Source organism: Pelobates fuscus, chromosome 5, assembly GCF_036172605.1.
Source record: "Pelobates fuscus isolate aPelFus1 chromosome 5, aPelFus1.pri, whole genome shotgun sequence".
In the NCBI taxonomy this organism is placed as follows: domain Eukaryota; kingdom Metazoa; phylum Chordata; class Amphibia; order Anura; family Pelobatidae; genus Pelobates; species Pelobates fuscus.
The window spans coordinates 288,185,383-288,205,831 of NC_086321.1; the positions used below are offsets into that span (position 1 = coordinate 288,185,383).

General features: G+C 39.3%; 1 protein-coding gene across 2 annotated transcripts in view; it reads right to left on the reverse strand.

Moving 5' to 3' along the window:
• The window catches only part of SSBP4 (single stranded DNA binding protein 4), a 401,255-nt gene that overhangs the window by 11,426 nt on the left and 369,380 nt on the right, over positions 1 to 20,449 (reverse strand). For both annotated transcript variants that reach the window (XM_063455410.1, XM_063455411.1), the window contains 7 exons: positions 14,978 to 15,048; positions 14,782 to 14,849; positions 12,026 to 12,071; positions 9,397 to 9,432; positions 8,601 to 8,655; positions 5,974 to 6,044; positions 4,001 to 4,079 (listed from right to left, as the gene is read on the reverse strand). In XM_063455410.1, coding sequence (XP_063311480.1) covers positions 4,001 to 4,079; positions 5,974 to 6,044; positions 8,601 to 8,655; positions 9,397 to 9,432; positions 12,026 to 12,071; positions 14,782 to 14,849; positions 14,978 to 15,048 — 426 coding nt within the window. The remainder of the gene's footprint in view (positions 1 to 4,000; positions 4,080 to 5,973; positions 6,045 to 8,600; positions 8,656 to 9,396; positions 9,433 to 12,025; positions 12,072 to 14,781; positions 14,850 to 14,977; positions 15,049 to 20,449) is intronic.

Below are 20,449 nucleotides of genomic sequence, written 5' to 3' on the forward strand. Positions count from 1 at the left end.
TTCAGTGACAGGCAGGAGGGAAGCTCTCCCTCCTGCCGGCCACCATCTCGACCCCCGGCGTGGTGGGCGGCAGTGCTGAGATCAGACGCGGCGAGGGAGCTCTAACCTCTCTGCTCTGGCTCCCGCGGCATCAGCAGACAGCGCGCGAGAGAGCAGAGCAGAGAGGTTAGAGCTCCCTCGCCGCGTCTGATCTCAGCACTGCCGCCCGCCGCCCAGCAGCCCCACTGGACCCCAGGGAATGACTCCTCATCCACACCAGCTCTCCAGGTAGGGAGGCTGGGTGGAAAATTTTTATTTATTAAAATAATTAGTGAATGTATGTGATGTGTATGTGTGTGAGTGTCTGTGTGTCTGTGGGTGAGTGTCTGTGAGTGAGTGTGTGTGTGTGAGTGTGTCTGAGTCTGTGTGTGAGTGACTGTGTGTGACTGTATGTGTGTGCGTGTGTGAGTGACTGTGTGTGAGTGTATGTGTGTCTGTGTGTGAGTGTATGTCTGAGTGACTGTCTGTGTGTCTGTGAGTGTGTGCGTGAGTGAGTGTATGTGTGTCTGTGAGTGTGAATGAGTGTATGTGTGTGAGTGTGTGTCTGTGAGTGATTATATGAGTGTGTGTGTGTCTGTGAGTGATTGTATGAGTGTTGCATGTGAGTGTATGAGTGTGTCAGTGTATGTGTGTGTCTGTCAGTGTGTGTTTGTGAGTGTGTCAAATCAGTGAGATTATCTTTGTCATTGAGTCTGTGTGTGACTATCAGTGTGTCTGTCAATGAGTGTCAATCAGTGTGTGTGTGTGTCAATGAATGAGTGTGTGTCAGATCAGTGAGTCTGTGTGTTTGTCATTGAGTGTATGTGACTGTCAGAACACTAAGGGACAGGGAAGGGACCAATAATGGACGGGGAGAAGGGCTGGTTAAGAGGCACATAGGTGAAGATGTTATTTTTCGGGGGGGGGGAGGGGGTTGGAAAAATACATCTTCGCCTATGTACCCAAAAATCCTTGCACCGGCCCTGTATATAGGTGACAATAATAATAATAATTATCTCCCTAAAGATCAACCAATGCTTCAAAACATGATGAGGATGTTGTGGTGTTGCCCACAGCAGACGGGTATGAATCTCGCACTGTCTGCATTGCTATGGCAAATAGTCTTACAATACTGGATTAATACTGTGTGTCACAAACAACTACATATCCTCCACATCACATTGTTTGTTGGGATTGTATGACTATGATTTGGTCCCGTGCATATAGTTTTGTAAAATGCCAACTTACATTTCATTTTTTTTACCCATGTGTAATATATTTGGCTATTCACAAAAGGCTAATTTGCTTATTTAAACTGAACGCAATTTGCTCTCCCACTAGATTGCTCATATCAGCCAACCCTGCTAAAATGTGACTGATTTGGTTATTCACAATTAGCCAAATTGAAACTGAGTAAACTTAATTTGGTTAATCCAATTCCCTATGTACAAAAGTAATTGTGACCTATTTAATGTGTGTTTACTTGATAAAAGGAAGTCTACATAGCATCCTGTTATCCTGGTACTGCTGAGTGCGGTTCTGGGTACCAGCTGCATGCAATCCGCAAAGAAGGAGACTCCCCCTTCTGTCATTGGAATCTAAGCACTGTGGCAGCTTCCGTACTGGAAAAAGGTTAGTAATTATTTATTTTAAAGTTTTTTTAAGGCACACATGGGGGGGGGGGGGGGGGGGAAGGTGTTGTAGTGTTCCAAGTTTTGCAAGGATTTTTTTTTTTAGATGAGTTATATGTAAGCTTAAGTATTTGACAGGATCCTTCAGCCATATACAAAGCACCTTTGATCATTGGTCTCCATGGTCTCTTCTTTATATGTGCAGGGAGTGAAGCAGGGAAGATCATAGAGACTAACGGTCAGTTTGCAAACAATGTCTGATCCAAGAAGCATGAATGTGGCTAAAAGATCCAGTTAAATACTTAAGGTAGGGATGAGTTTCCTTTCAAAACATGACGAACGGATTAGTATATTAATAATACAGAGTTGTCTTTTTGCAAATCTCGGGCTCAGGGAGCAGCAGGGACAGACAGCGGGTACAAAGACCATTATTGATTATCGAGGGGATATAGTGTATTGCAGATGACTTCTTGAAAAAACAGTAATGCTGCAGGTACTTTAATAACATCATAAAAAATAAAATATTAATCCAGCAGAGAATAAATAGTTATTTTATTTATATACTCTCAAATATACAGCCATGCAACGCACATATACACACATGCACACTAAATAATAACATGCAATAATAAATGCAGCCGCTAGATGTCACTGTTGGCTGCAAAAATTATTGTGGATGGCTGAATAGTTTGCTAGCTAGACAGACTGACACACAGTTTGAAACACTGAAACATTAACAATGAAACATAGCTGAATTATGTAATTTACAAACATGTTTCAGTAGCTAATTATTTTAAACATTTATTATATACTGTTAATTTCTGCATTTTTGTGCCAGGCCCTAATTACGCAAAACTTGCTAATGGTCATAAAATAAACAAATCTATGCGAAGTATAGAAATTCAGATATATTATTTTACATTTTCATGTGAATGCACTTACTAAAGTTGTCCCCTCTGGGGAAAACTTTATACTTTAGTTTACCCGTTATTTTTCTCTGAACCAAAATAAATTATTTGAATTTTTTTTATTTTTTTGCACCAGCTGTTAGTGGGCACATTTTTAAAATAAACATACAATATTCTAGTGGGAAGACTCACTAATAACCATGAGACAAGCAAAGCCAGTCTCGCTCTTCTTTGCTTATCTCCAGTATAGATGTGGAGAACAATGCGTGAGTGTTTAGCAGAAGAGAGATTTCCTCTTCCATCCAATGTAGAGAGAGTGCGCATAAAAAAGTCAGGTGGGAGTGAAGTCACAGGATCATCCACTAACTCACAGATTCCAACACACCATGTGTGATTTAAGAAATGAATAATAATAATAATGCCTCTGTGCTACGGGTGCTACCATCTCCATAATTATTTGGTGTGGCTTGGGATGACGTAACGGAGTGAATCACCTTATCTGTGCATACACTCGCCTACCTCAACAACGTGCCAAATACTATTTGAATTGCTGAGGGTGCTCGGCCCCACCAGTCAAGTGCCACAAGATGCCTTTGCAATACTCCTCTAATCAAATGCCTGGCCACTTTTGCAACTGTAAATAAAAAAATATACATAAAACTACCAGCCTCCCATTTAAGTCCATGAAAGTAGGCATGGTTTTGGTGTCTTCCCTAACATTATCTAATGAGTGGTCACCTCCGAGAAAGATAAACAGATATTTGGACAGACACTCAGCATGTTATGTGTATAATCCTCTGTCATCTGAAATGTGAGTCTGCAATGTAATAGTATAATAAAGATACAACAGATGATTTCGTAATCATCTGTTATACTAATAAAAATAGAAATCACTTCTTCTTATTAACTCATTTACTTATAAACTCGCTGATCACAAAATGTATTAGGCACGGTACATAAATACATTCACACACTGCATACATATGGTGGAAGTGGAAAAACTTTAACATAGATTCAAATTTTTATCTAATCTAATCACCAGACATTAACTGAGCAAACATATAGCTTCTGCCTAAATACATTTTAGTTTGTTCTCCGTTTTCCCTTCTTAGCAAATTTGTTCTTACTAGCTGCAAATGTCTGTCAGATTATCTTTTGGACATCCTAAATCTTGACCATTTACTACCCATTGAAGAACGTAGTCTAAAATCCCTACTCTACAATGAAAAGACAAAATAACAAGCACTAGCATAGTGTGCAATGAATGACGAGGATAACTAAATTACCAAAATCATGTAAAAGTGATTAATATTTGACGTCTATAGATTGGTGGGAGTTAATAGACCAACGTTTATGTGATTATTGTACTTTTTCATAGATTGTTTTTATTTGTTTCTTTTGTTTTGTACACAGGCCAGATATACATGTTTTACATGCACTCACCTAGTGATCCATTCATATGATGAGGTTCCATAGCACCCATTCCTCCCATCGGTCCATCAGGACCAGGACCCATTGGGAACTGCAAGAAAAATCTGTTCAAATACAATTGCCTGGTAGCATATTCAGCATTATAACCTCAATGGATAGCAATCTACGAACACCTATGAAGTTTACGACCTAAATAATTTAGCTATTTTACTATATACGCATATATGAGAGCAAAATATCCACCTCAAATATCCACCTAAAAAAAAAAAAAAGTGTTATTCTTCATAGGTTAGCATGATTGTAAATATTCTTAATCTGTAGTTATAATTATTTAAACATATATTTCCAGCTTTTTTATTTATATTGTTAGGCCAATGATCACAATCCAGTAACCTATCACAAAAACAATTCTCCCACTAATGCTATAATTACTTTGTTTAACATTTCTTATATATACCTCCTTTGCTAGCCAGTGGTTTTCATTCCAAAAGCAACATCCAACATTTTTCTTAAAAGAACGAACATTAACAGTGTTGGCTTTATTTACGAAACTGGGAACAGTAGTGAACTGGTAGGGGAACAGCATATCTGAAGCCAAATTAGCAGAGTTGAAATAATAGCAGATTTGCACATTTTTCCAATCTAGCTCATTTTGGCTTAAGGTTAGCAATTTCTTTGCCAATTCTCCACAATTCCTAATTGAATAACCCTGTTAGTGATTAAAAGTGGTATCATGATATCAGTTTCAGTTTCGATGACCCTAGCACTTCCTAGTAAAAATTAAAGACAGGAGCAGCTAAATGGAATCATTTATTTTCCAAATATTCTGATGCAGGTCTGCATCTTGCATTATGCAAAAAATAAAAATCTGATGCTATTTGGTGCCTGGAGTGTCCTTCCAAGTAGCTTCCATGTTGAGCAAGCAAGCATAAGCCAGGAAAAAGAATGTGTTTATGAGATAATAAATATATAGTGAGGTAAGGCTATAAGACTAACCTAATACATATAAACCCTATTGCACACAGTTTGTGCAGAGCTTTTTTAAAAAGAAACATATTTCAAGAAACACTCTAAAGTAAAAAAAATATATATTTATTTTTAACCTTCATGTGTCCTTTTCTTTTACTTAATTCCCCCCTTAAAAAAAAAATAATAAGCTCACCCAGAATCTAGCACCAGCACAGTCTACTCCAGACAGACACTCTGCTCTCGATGAGATCATTATTATTGATGATTATTAATTTACTGATGATCTTGGTCCCTTATATAAGCAATGGGGACGTACGGCACATGTGCAGCAATTGCCATGCTCGGACATGCTAATGCCTCTCACAGAGAAGTATTGAATCCAATGCATATCTACTAGAAGCACTGGCAGAGTTTGGATGTTGAAAATGATGACTGATTTTTCTGATTTCTCAGAAATGGCAATTTACTACATTCCCTAACAAAACAGGGTCTATGCACAACCACATCTTTAAGATACAGTGGTTTTAGTACTTAGAATATCCCTTTAAGTGAGGTTATAGGGTTGCTAAGATGATTAAGGATGCAATGAAGCGCCTCTGCTGATCTCACAGATTTAGCAGATATGACAAGTAGTATAAAAAGAGTAATGGCCTAGATTTAGGGTCGGCATTTATACTGGTCTGTACAGATTGGGTTTAATTCCACCAACATGGCAAGCTATCCCTGCTAGAACATCTCAAGAAAATGACTCCGCTACTAACACACTTTTGTTAAAGCAGGGATACCATCCCATTACATCTTGGCAATGGTACTTAATAAATGCACAAACCAACGCGTTTGTTTAGAATGGTATACTCATCTCAAATTGAATTGCCTGATATGCTCCACTCCCTATCCTACGTCAGCGTGTGTGATCACTTATTACATTTCATGGTGACATGAAAAAATGGCAAACTAATAAATTCTCCCATGAGATCATGTGGTGAGCAATTCTGGTGGCAGGTATTGTCACTTACATTAGGCCTGCTTCCACCCGGTCCTATGGGGTTCATCATTGTGTACATATTCTCACTGGAGTTTGTAGAATCTGTGAACAAACACAAATAGCAGCAAGGAATGAACATCCCATGTGATTGGAACACACCATTAACACACAGTTTCCAGAGTTAAACATATGGCAATCTGCAGTAACTGGCACCAGTCCCCATATCTAAATTGGAAACATGTGCAACCCCCATCTTAACTTCAGGAGGCCATTCAAACGGCTTTTAACTGCTTCTTTACCAGTCACATGAACAGACAAGCTTGGTCAAATGGAAATCAAACATTTACTCTCTCATATATTTCTCTATCAGTGACAACTGTATGGAAATCTGTAACTTTTTCTGATTTACCGAGCGAAACGACAAAAAGTAAAGTATAGAACATTATAGGTAAAATGTATAAAAAAAAAAAAAAAAAGCTTCATAATTATAGCAGCAAAAATTTCCAAACACTATTTAATTTAATGGAACGAAATTTAATGGAACAAAATTCTGTCCGAGGCACACTTCTGGCAGTAAAACTAAATAACTCTGTGTGTGCAACATCTCATCCTGAAATGCTACACATACATTCTCCAAGCACCATGATTTCATATCACTGAAGTGGTATTGGTGCTTGGAGTAACAATAAAAGATAATGTGTGTAACTAAAAATATATCATATGTAACTTGCATGTTTAAATGGCATGCTAGGTCTGCCACTATTATGCCACCAGTAATATGTTAGCAGGTATGTAGGACATAACACATTTTACTTGATCTACACGAATTGACCATTAGCCGATATACCCAGAGCAAAGTTCATGCTCAACACTTTGGGTGTAGTTTGAAGGTGCTTTATACATGTCCATACAAACCACAACATTTTCATACATGCCTTTTATAGCACGTAATCTGAGAACAGCCAATATAACCCTTTGTCCAAAATTATAGATTTCTTTAAACCTATGCTTTTTTTCTTCAAATGGCGGATTTATGTAAATCATCATTCATTTAGTTATTGTTTTATATATTTTAAATAATCATAAAATGATACAAGGCAAGAAATAGAAAGCTTGGTATAGAAGGGGTAAATAGTGATATTAATATATTTATACATAATTAAATGAAGAGGCCAGTTACATACAGTCTAGTCCACATACAACTTTCTTGCACAGCATAATTCACAAACACTTTGAGACACAAGTATTGACAAATAGAGGCATGCATGCACACAGACAGGCCCCCTTAATACACAGCGGAAAGGCCCTGACACTTTATTTACTGTTCCAAAGCGTTGATATATGATTCACTCACTCACACATACTCCCAACTGTTACAAAAATGCTGACAGTGAGAGCCAGCATCTCTGCCTGCCGAGACTTAAAGCAAGGCCAATAACTGCAGCTCACCGTTGGAGTCTCTTCTACCTTTACAGTCACATCTCAAGAAGCATATAGAACAAAGTCAGTCCACAGCAAAGAAACAGAGACACAGGAAAGCTACCATAACAGCCTGTGCTTAGCGTGGCCAGTGCAGGGGATTAAATGTCAGGAATGGGCCTCTGTCCTTTGTTTACCAACTGAACTATTCACCGTCCCATACCAAACTCACACATGCGCACACACACACACACACACACACACACAAACAATTCATGGCACTCAAACTTCACACTAAACCCTACATGTACTATAAATTCAATAATTTGTTTTCTTATGGATCAGTATTTTCAAAGTCCTGCTGTAGGAAAGTGTTGAGAAGGGCACAATTTTACATTTTACTTCTTATATGTACTCAGTACTGACTTTGATCTATAGGCAAAATTACTGCTTGGGCAATAATCAAAATATTGCATGCATTATGTTGCATATAGTCTCACTCCCAGCCTCAATGTATAGAGTATCCCTTTCATACGATAGCCATAAATGCTGGTTATAATCATATCTTTCCCACAAAAACAAAGTTGCTATGTGTGATCTTTTAACCCATGGTTGTTAATTTCCATAATAAATGGTTTAATAGGCATCATATATGTAATAATTAAGATATTCGGACAGATCGAACTAAACAGCCCCTGGAAAAGAAACTCAAACTGTTTACATAATAAATTTAAGATTCATAATCGCATAAACATGTTGTTCCAGTAGAGCTCACTAACTACAAAGACACATTAACAAGACAATGGGACAAACAGCTTAAGTTACTGATGAACCTGATTCCAAGAGAAAAAAACACAACAACAAAAACAACAACAACTTAAAATGGGCGCATAAAAAAACTAAAATAAATTATTGTTAAATAATTCTGTTAATATCTTTTAATATTTAAAAATGACTTGGGTGCAAGTAGATTTTTCATGGCACGGGATATTACAGAAAATTCTCCCAGGGGGTATATGTGTTGAAACATTTGTTTTTTGCAATTTTACAGATTCATTCATACCCAAACTCCGTATGTTCTTCTAGTTACACAACACAAAGTAAGGTAAAAATAAAGGTAAATGTAACGTCATTTTATGCTCCTTGTATTTTTTTTTTATTTCCAAAATTTACATTTTTTTTGATGTTTTATACATAATTTAAACAACAAAGCAAAAATATAAATAATTGATTTATTACCTCCTGGGCTGGGCATAATAGGTGTTCCTGGTGGACCCCCACCTCCAGGAGGACCCTAGAAATTACAAAAAAGGATGCATTGTTTTAGGTAGACAATAAATTTAAAACACATATAGTGAATATGAAAAGTACTTAGCTCCTCTATTTACTAGTGCTTCAGGATTAAATTGCTTTAGTATTACATGCGAGAAAATGATGAGACAATGATTTGGCTAAAACTAGTGGAATTATCTGAAAATCTGGTTAGCTATGGAGTGACACAGGGAAAAAAATATATAGAACTTTTTCTATATCCATAATAATGACTTGTAATGTGAGCCTTCTCAAGTTTTGGGACCCATTTAAACAATGGGAACATGGCATGGTTAAGGCAAGCAGTTAAACTTGTGGCCAACTTGGCATCATCGACTTTATCCTGGCTGGGGTCGTTTCCTAAACCGGGTCTACACCAAGGTCGATAGGGAAGCTGAAACTGCTTAAGTTTAAGCTTTGTGGTGAGACTGGACTTTTACTGAATACCTTCCACAGAGATGGAGCAAGGCACATTGTTGTAAACATGGTTCATATATATTTTTCATGATTTTACAAACAACATATTTAATATCTATTAATAATGCTCACAGGAAGTATATATATATAGGGATTTCGATAAATACCAATTATGTCCTGGGGTTAATAGGTATAATAACTTAACTGAAATGTACTAATAATGATTGAAAGGATGACAATTTGTGCATGTTTTATAAGTACAATATTTGGTGCAGTATAAAAATGAAAAATATTTAAAAAAAATTACCACATAGTTTCCTGGGGACGATGAAGAGTATGCTATCTACATGTAAAAATGAGAGGAGATAAATAAACAAATAGAAAAAAAAACACACACACATTTACCTGTTTCTGTGCCAGATGGACAACAATAAATTAATTTTTGGTACCAATATAACAAAAACAAAGTAAATTATATAACATCCAGAATAAGAACAATTCAGTCATTTGCAATAAAGTTTCCTAAATAAGAATGTCAAAGCATTGTAAAAAATAAATATGTGCACGTACACGCTACAAAACTGTCTCTAAGTTGTGTTAACATTTTTTCATTAACATTTTTTTTCAATGGTTCAGCAGATATTTTAAAAGATATTTAAATAGTACATTTGGAGTTGTAGTTCTGTATGTGTTTGTGTTTCTGTATGTGGTTGTTGGTACAATGACCACCACTTACACCACTTTAATATGCAGCATGACACTTAAAAAAAAAAATTATCTAAATTACAATTTTCGATGATAGTCTTAAAAAAGAGCCTACACTGCTCTTATACTAAATAAATAAAAATGAATGTTCAGTAGATATATTCCCAATAAAAAACATGCATGCACGCATTGGAGACATGACTAAAACCAGTCTGCAAAACCTGGACGTCCTTCCCTTCTAACCCCGCCGAGACGTTCTGTGTCTGTCGAAGTTTTTGCAAGACAGGTGCTCTGGGCAATTGCTGCCTCTTGAGTTTAGATCTACTGAGCTAAGCAAACCAGGAAGTTAAATTACCTGTTGTCTGCTTAAAAGCCAGGCTAATTTATAAAAGTGTTAATTTCCATTGAAAGCTGCACTTTTTGCAAAATGAAATAAACAGGACAAACTCTTCACACATAAAGCTTTTATATCAGGGTCAGGGGGACTGTCACTGCTACTCTTTAATTACACTGACCGGATATCATTCGTCTAATTGTTTGAATTAGTTTGTTGGCTTTCTAATTTGTATCATTGGAGCAGGGTGCCAAACATTTTTGAAAGATAATTATATAGATAATGCATTCAGCATTCACACTCACATAGGTTTAAGTGTTTTTAAGACCATTTTGATGCATTATTAAACAATATAAAAGCTGTTTCCAGGCTCAAATATAATCGTGCAATCGAAGACCTGTCATGGTCCAAACCCATCACATATTTATCATCCTTCATTATTTATTAACATGCGTGGGCAGTAATATTGATAAAATCCAAACTCCGCTACCTGTACTACTCACTTACCTCAATGCCATGTTTACATTTATCATTAGCATTAACCCCATAACCCCATAAGGACCAAGCCTTTATTAAGATGCAATGCGTTTGTGACTTTCTCCTTTCTGTTTAAATGCACCTATACATATTATATATATTATTTTTTTATTTTTTTAAAGGAGAAGTAGGACTTTCTTTTGATACCATATATGTATACATACTTCTATAATAAACAGGAAAAACATATTTAACATTTTGGAAAAATTAAAAAATAAACTTTTTTTTTCCTTTGGATTTTCATGCAATACTTTCTACTTACCAGGTGCAAGAAAAGAAAATTAACTCAAAATACAGTCACTAATTAATCCTGATTGTTAAAATACCCAAAATGTCTAGGATTTCAATTATTTTTTTAGAAGTTATAAAACAAATACTGCAAGGAGTGAATTACAGTTTTAAAGCAAAACTTTGCAAAATTTGGCATGTTGAGACTACAACTTTAATATTAGTAACAGAATCCAAAACCATGATACAAAAGTATATTGTAGGAAATACATCCCGCAGGCTATGTAATTAAGAGCATTTTGACACTTTTCATTTAACCATTTTATCATTTAACCTAGTTAAAATTTGTTGTTTTGTTTTTTTATTTTATTTTGGGAATATTTAACAGACCATGCATGTCCCACTTCTAGTATTCTGCTAATGTTCTCGAGTACAGTGATAATGAGGATTTATACTTTTTCCTCCCTAATTCAACCCATAATCCAACCCCCATTCATACCCCTAATTAATCCCATAATCAAACCTGTAGTCCAGCCCATAATCTAACCCACAATCCTAGTCCTAATCCCACCCCCTAATCCCACCTTTTAAGGGTTTTTCCTTTGCTGATGTCAGTACTGAAGTTGCTTAGCTCCCACAGTACAGAGGTCGCTATGAGCCTTCTGTACAGTGTTTTTGCAGCACTCTCGTACTGCAGCACAAAAAAAGCTGGGGAGCTGGGAGGGCTATGAGCAGCGATCACTTTGAGCATTACTCATAGCCTCTTGTCAGTCTGGGAGCACGTACAGACCAACTGACAGAAGGGACACCCAGGTATTGAAAGATACCCAAGGATCCCTCTTTTTGTTTGAATTTTTGTATTTTTTTTTTTTTTAAACATTAGAGGGTGGGAGCAGTGAAAGAAATACCGCAGTTGAGAAAGATAAGTCAGCTGCGGTATTTTAAAAGTTATGAGCAGCAGCTGACAGAGGTGACCCCTGTTGGTATGTTTATTGCATGCCAGTCTAGTGATGTCATCACTGGGCATTTAAGTCCTGCACAGCATGACGGCATAGACTGTCGTGTGGTCCATAGAAGTAAGAGTCTCCATTAGGTTTGAACTTAATAAGTGTGCATTCTACGCCATGCTTACCGAATTAGCATTGGGGTTCGGCCAGGGACCTCTTCCTCCTGGACCCCTAAAAATAATAAAAATAAACCAAGCATGATTAGTTCAGCGTAGAGGTAGTTTATGTACAAAACACTGCAGAAGGAAAAAGTCTGTTTTATAAAAATATCTAAACATTATAATTTAAGATTGTTTTCCCTTTGCCTACCTAAACCTCTTTCTACAAAACACACCTGTTTGTAATGCGTTAAATTCCATACTTATAACGGTCAGTCATGTCATCCCTGTCTCATCTCTGCTCCAGGCAACGCGCATCTATTCTTATTGGAACATATTTATATTGAGCTAACAAATACTATGAAAACAGAGCATTTGATGGTCATGCCCACAAATTTACAACATAAACACGAGTTCATATTGATGATTCTACTATTGCACCTTTTCTACTTTGATATCTTCTCACATTACCATTTAAAATTGTATTCACAAAATTATCGTATGGAGGTTTTCTTACCTGCTTTCCTTACAGTCAGCTGACTCAGTTCCAGCCTATGCATTATGCTGCCATCTTGCTTACATCCTTTCCCTTTTTGTACCTTTCCGTATATTATCGAGAACATATTTAAAACTAATCTTCCATTTGAAAATAACACCAAAAGCCTCTGGAATGTGGGCCTTTATTAGAAAAACATTCTCCAACAGAGCCCCTATTCCCATCAATGTAACTCACTACCATGTGATCTACACCCCTTTCCCCCCAGTTTCTTAAACTCTTAGTAAAAACGAATCTGTTTTAAAAATAGTTTTAAAAAAAAACAAAAAACCCTGACCCAAAGTACTGTTATTTTTATGATTGCATGCACCAACACAATCTCTACTCATAACCTGTGGGCTTCACCTCTTACATTTATCTGTACCATGGGTTTTACCTGTCTCTCGTTTATGTTGTTGTAAACACATGTGGGCATGACCCTCAAACCCAAGTGTGTGTGTGTATATATATTACACTCACACACAAACAATAACCAATTGACATATATATGGATATATACCCGTCCTTTAATGGCTTTACTAGCAATTTGTTACCTTTTTCCCTTGCACTGCTTTTTCAAGAGCACAATTAATTTCCAAATAACATGCTTATATAAAAATGTCACAACAGAACTCAATGAGGCTTGACATGGCAGACATTTTATACCCATTAAAATAGTTTTAGTGACATTTTCGAAATAAGCATTGCTGCACCCATGAGGCTGCTGCACCCAAATTTGTTCTGTGCACTTGTACAGACTAATAAGTGACATATAGTGCTTATTTAATACTTTTGGAGGAAAGATCATACAGATGGTTATGTGATGGTAAGCAAAAGGACAGTAATGTCCAGGCACAAGGAGAGACATACATCATGAATTCACAGTAGCCACTTTTATCTGAGCCTCAAGTAAATGTAAGAATGCTAATCCGTTTGATGTTCATAGCATGGAAGGTCATGTGACTTGCTGCCACCTTCCTTGACATAATCGCTCAAAACTCCTTAGCCATCCATTTGTACTTGTGTCGATGGGCCAGGCAACTAACTGTTTTATTATATTTAGAATTTTTTGCAAAAGTTCTTGGCATGCTAACCAGTTCTATCAAATTACCGGATAGCAAAGGTACATTGAAATATCATTGTGTAAAACATTTTAACTCAAAATAAGTCTATCTTAAATTTATTTAAGAAAAAAATACGTGTAAATGTATTTGACCCCATATATTAATAGAACAACAATCTCTGCTGCAATATGTGCTCCAGCTTTTCTCAATGTTGCTTTGGGATTGAATTTGGGAATAACGGTTTCATTGAATGATTTTCCTCCCAAACTTAAGATTCTAGTACATTAAAACGTGTTCTCTCACAACATTTCCATATTATTTGATTAATTTAATTCAATTTTGAGAAGATACTTCCATCCCTGTTGAATGTAGTCTTCTCCAAAACACAAGGACAATAATAAGAATTTAACAATAATAAAAATGAAAACATTCATAATCCATACTTCTCTGTACGATGGTGCATTTTGAGTTATGGGCAGTGTTCATTTTGGACTATACACAGCACTTTAAGTTTTAACAAAAAAATGTCTTTGTTGGTGTCACCTGACTAAAAAATCCACATCAGAGCTGGTTACTATTAAAACTCCACACATGCTTTGCAATGGCAAATTGCCATGTTGCCATGTTCAGTCAATATATCATTTCTGACCTTTATTTCTTCATATTTGGACATTGCATTTTGCCATTTCTTGGTTTGTTCCACCCCATGATATTTGAACAAACACAATACAATTTTTGCACAAACACTTGGATGTTATTTAGTACTTTTTCCATTTTATGTATAAAAGGAAATAGTGTACTTATTAGGCCAATTCCTTTAATTTGTGTAACCTAGGTCATAACATTACACAGTGTTTAGATGGTTATTAATTGACATAAAAATAGGTCAACCGTCAACGCTTTGCAAGACTCTAAGTCACTAAAGTCACTAAATATAACATAATGCAAACTGAATTAACAAATCTAGTAATAGTCTGGAATTGACCAACCAGCACAATAATGATAGTCTAGATACTACCACAGTACTAAAGAAACCCATCACAAACGATAACAAGGTCTCATACTACTCAACATTACTGGAGAAAGGCACATCCTTACTGTTAAAGTTATAAAACTATTAGTTGATTGAGCTAGGCTAGAGAAATCTCTGTTCATTTTAATGTATGTGCTGAGTGTCTACTTACATAGTCATGCCAGGCATTCCAGGACCACCTAATGAGTTTGGAGGAGGTCTCATGCCACTGCCGTAATTCTGAAACAAAATATAAAAAAAATGGTATGTGTAATTTCTTACAAAAATGGCTATGCAGCTTCTATCCACTCTAAGGTATCTGTACTGGACCAGTTGTGCTGCTTTGGTAAAACGATAGTTGTCCTTACCTGTGGGCCCATGGATCCCATGCCTCGTGGTGGGTTCATTCTCTGCATGGGTCCTCCCATGTTTGGGTGACCTTTAAAATAATATGAGTGTGCTCGTAAGTATTATACTAAATACACATGTTTGGTTTATTTACATTCATAATGCCATTTCTTCTACTTCTCCTCTCATCAAAGCACAATATAATTCTTAATGGCAGCTATTAACATTAGGTATTTTGACATGGGACTCACATACACAGGCAATTTAATAAAAAATATTTACATGTATATAATAAAAAAAAAAAAAAAAAGACATTTGAACTAACTTTCCAGTAAAAAAATAAATCTTATATAAAATATATAAAAATAAAATAATAAATTATTAGTTAAACATAATTTTACTTATTTTTAAGAGTTTACCAATCGCCAGCAAATCTATATTGCGGGCGTCAACCTTCACTTCACAAGGAGAAAGTTACGTGATATTAGGAGTCACAATTTCATTTCTAAATTCTGTAATCGGATTAAAGAAAAGCTTAGATGTGCCAAGTATTGTCAAGTAAAGCTTTAACTCTCCTCAGTGACCGCTTCTGTAAAGGTGATGAAAATGGAACCAGTGAGTCAGGGAGAAATGATCATACTATGACTTTAACCTGTGAGAGGTTAGTGGCATTCCAGATCCAATCTGTCCCTGTTTAACGGCATTCGGTGTACAGGCCACTAATGAAAGTTGTGCCCTGCACATTCAGTGCAGAAAGGTAAACTGCACAAAAGAACTCTGCTATTGACTAAGGAAATTACTGACACACAACTGACAAGCTGTTGCTGGTCCAAAGCCCCTGATTCTTGATCATCAAAGAGGATGGAAGCTGTAGTTTTCTATATCAGAGGATAGCAAAAAGTTATATGATCAGATTTGTTTTTACCTGAGCAATGTGTACTATAAAAGTCCACGCTTCAAATGTTTTTGGGGTTAAAGCATTGAAAACTGTTTAGCCCTTTGAGGCAAGAGTGAACCAGGGGACCTCCTGGCACCATAACAATTTCATTTAAATGAAGTTGTTTTGGTGCCCGGAGTGCCCCTTTAATATAAATATATGTACAATTAAATATATATAATAAGAAAATATATACACACGTACACACAGGGCAGACATACAAAGCCTGTGCCACAAACCCACAATTTTATAGCATGACAGGAGGCTTCATATTTGCTTAAGTCTCTCTTTACTAGAACTCCACAGCAGCACATTAACATAGAGAGATAAACACCAAAGACAAAAACATAAGGTATCTATATAAGGCTCCTCCTAAGCCACCATTTCCTCTTTCTTTGCTGCTCTGCATCAGTACAGGTCAGAGTACCACTGCCTCCTGCTTCTAGTGGGTGGCTTTGGGATTTAGTGTGATTTATTTATGATTGTTATGAACTATGCTTGGTTGTGAGATTTATGTGCCTTTCTGGCTCTTATTTTCTTTGGGGAATGTTTCCTTTACATTACTGGTAGTTTGCCATGTGTTTATTTATACAGATTACTGGTAGTTTGCCATGTGTTTATTTATACAGATTACTGACAGTTTGCCATGTGTTTATTTATACAGATTACTGGTAGTTTGCCATGTGTTTAGTTATACAGATTACTGGTAGTTTGCCATGTGTTTATTTATACAGATTATTGACAGTTTGCCATGTGTTTATTTATACAGATTACTGGTAGTTTGCCATGTGTTTATTTATACAGATTACTGGTAGTTTGCCATGTGTTTAGTTATACAGATTACTGGTAGTTTGCCATGTGTTTATTTATACAGATTACTGACAGTTTGCCATGTTTTTATTTATACAGATTACTGACAGTTTGCCATGTGTTTATTTATACAGATTACTGGTAGTTTGCCATGTGTTTATTTATACAGATTACTGACAGTTTGCCATGTGTTTATTTATACAGATTACTGGTAGTTTGCCATGTGTTTATTTATACAGATTACTGGTAGTTTGCCATGTGTTTATTTATACAGATTACTGGTAGTTTGCCATGTGTTTATTTATACAGATTACTGGTAGTTTGCCATGTGTTTATTTATACAGATTACTGGTAGTTTGCCATGTGTTTATTTATACAGATTACTGGTAGTTTGCCATGTGTTTATTTATACAGATTACTGACAGTTTGCCATGTGTTTATTTATACAGATTACTGGTAGTTTACCGTGTTTATTTCTTTTGTGCCTGTTTTTTCCTTGGGAGTTTTGTTTTACCCTGTTGGCTTTATTGTTTATTCTGTTTCCTCTGGCTTATTGGCCGTGGTGGTCGCCGAGAAGCGGTCTTCCGACCGCTCCCCGTGCCGACCGCCGGGACCGCAGAGAAAGACTCCTGCGGTCCCTCGTGTGTTGCCTTTGATTCCCGCCCGCCGGCTTCGTCCGCCGAGCGGGAATTCCCGTTTTGTTCTTTACCCTGCCCGCGTCCCCGCTCACTCGCTAACACTGTTATCAGAGTGGGGACGGAGCAGGGATCTACTCATTTGCCGCGGGAGCCTCCGCTCCCGGTCACCCTCCCCGCGACCGCGTGGTCGGGCAGCGGGTGCGCGGCTCTCCACTGTTTGCCGCGCGTGTCACTGCCTTATTAAAGGTACAGTGACTAGTTGGTCCAGTGTGTTTCCCCATCTCCTGGGCGGTTTGGGGGTGCGTATTTTTTGGTGACAGCTTTCTTTTCTGTCCATGTGAGGCAGCTCTGTGAGCCCTTGCATCATAAATTATGCCCCATATATGAGGGTCGCAGATTCAATCCCCCTCACCTCCCCAAGTAACTAAGCAATAGACTTTCGTTTTCGATTCTTTGCATGTGTGCTTGCCCTGCATGTTTTTCTATGGACATGGTTTTACGGTTTACTGGTTTTCCTGACTTCCACATGGCACTGCGTGCCTCCTGCAGGTGTCCCTGCCTGGTGTCCTTACCCACTTATTGAACTAGGACTGCTCTAATCAAGCCCCAGTTGCCTGATGGAGGTCGCACTGGCGTCCAAAGCCAGGGATTGTGGGTTCAGGCCCCATCTGGGTGGTTGAGCATGGCACTCGTATTTTGTGGCCTAATGGATTAGGCACAACCATATGAAAACTAAAGTGTTTCGCTATCTTGAAGAACCTTGCCTATAAGGATCCAGCTTCGTCTCTACCCTGCACCCTAATAGTCAAGATTCTACTACATGTCTAAAAGGATCCGCCTGCATTATACCTCTGGGTCGGTACCGCCCGTACCCTTATACTGGCCTGCCTTGTCTGTGCCCCTTGATTGGCCTGCTTTGACTGTGCCCCTTGATTGGCCTGCTTTGTCTGTGCCCCATGATTGGCCTGCTTTGTCTGTGCCATACTATGCATGCTATTGGACTGGTGGCTCCATACCATGGATAACGGTTTGTTGAGCCTGCATGCATTATTACTTGCCTCTGCCAACACTAGGGGTGCTGCCCCTTTTGCCTGCTAATGATACCTGTTTTCTAGCTTTGTAGGTATCAAGTATCATAGACTCAGACTTTATGGACGCCTCTGCACAGGAGCAGAATTTGCAGGCTTTACTTAATGCGGCTGTGACCGCATCTGTTGAAAAAGCCCTGGCTAGGGCCCTCCCTCAACCACATACGGACAGGGGTGTGTGTGGAACCCCTCATTTGGCAGAAGACTCAGATGAGTCAGACTCTCAGGTGCAAGAGCAGGCAAGTGCGCGAACGCGCTATTGAAAGGGTGAAGGCCCTGAACCACGCTCCTGGACGGGCAAGACTCCGGCGAAGTGACGTGGTTTGAGGTTGACAAACTCGCCGGCCAGGCGCCACCGCCTATCGGGCGCAGGGGAGGAGGCCTCCTTAACCCCCCCACCCTGGCCGCGCTGGATGTGTGGCGGGCAGGCCAGCCTCCCGCAGATGGAGAAGATGTTTGGGTTGAGGACCTTGGCGAGGGTCCCGGTGGACGCTGGGAAGAGGAAGCGCCACCGACTAGGGCCCCCACGACAATGTTGGGGGACGATACCCTTTTGGGCACTACTGGAGAACCTCTGTTAGAGCCTCAATCTATCCGACGCCCCAGGTCCTCGGACTAGTCACTGCCCGACCACTTGGCACAATTCGTGCGCTACTGGGTCCGTAGACCCCTTGGAAGTGAGGCCTGCAAGAAGCTGCGGGTGGAATGCCCCAGACCGGTACTGCCGGACAGGGTGGCGGTTACCCCGGATGTTGGCCCTAACAGACGAGGCCTTCACAGAAGGTAGGGCTCTGGACCCAGCCACCATGAGGGACTGGGCACTTTGTTCCATTTGCCTGCTGGGCAATGCCACTGTGGCCCTTTGCACGGAACCCAGGAAGACGGCACTCTTCCATATGGACAACAAGCTGTCGGATTTGGGAGCCGAAGATGTGGGTCCCCTGGCTAAAGGTCTGCTGTTCAGGGAGCCTTTCGTTGAGGAACTGCAGAAACAGGTTATTCTGTTTACCTCCCGGGATAAAGTGAAGTCTTCGATCGAGAAGGTCTTCCGCCCACGGTTACCTTCAGACGTATGGGTCCTTGGGACAGTGCGGAGTTATGTCACAGACTTCCACTTTTCCCCTACACAGGTTGGACGCCCGAGGATCCCCGTCATCACAAGAGGCCTACAGCCCTTGTTGGAGGTGGAAGTTCAAGCTCCGCTAGCCAAAGGCGCGGTCCTACAGGCCCCGGATTTGGGGGGTTTCGTCAGCTCGATTTTCTCCTGGTAAGGGAGAAGTCTGTAGAATTCCGTCCAGTGATCAATTTAGGAGAAATTAACACCTTCGTGGTATACAACCACTTCGAGATGGAGGGCATTCACCTTCTTCGATGACTTCTCTGGCCAGTAGACTGGGTCACAAGACTGGACCTAGAAGACGCTTACCTCTCCGTCCCGGTGGACGGGGCCTGTCGCAGTCCCCTCTGATTCGTATGGAGAGACTCTCCGTACCAATTCCCATGCCTCCCCTTCGGCCTCAGCTCGGCCCCTTGGTGCTTCACCAAGCTCCTGAAACCGGTGGTCACCCAATTCAGATCAGAGGCCGTACGCTGCATCATCTATCTGGATGACTTGCTTATCTTTGCGAGGACCCTGCCGGGCTCAGATTTCGGACGCGCTCTGCGTTTTCCTCGTTTGAATGCCTGGGGTTCGTGGTCATTCTGAAGAAATCGGCCTTGGAGCCTGCGCAGACGGTGGAATTCTTGGGTTTCGTAGTCGTTGCGCAAGACGGCATTCTCTGCCTGCGGCGAAGATAACGGCCATTCGGAAGGAGATCAGACGTGTTTTCGACAAGACCGGACTCCCCTCCGGAGGTTGGCTCGCGTGGTGGGTCTCCTCTTGGCCTCGATACAGGCGTTCTACCCGGGCCCACTACATTACAGGGCCATGCAGCGGCTGAAGGCGCACTCTCTACGCAAGAGACCCTCTTAGGACCAGTTGATCTCCCTGGCCTCGGACGTGCAGGCCGGATTGAGCTG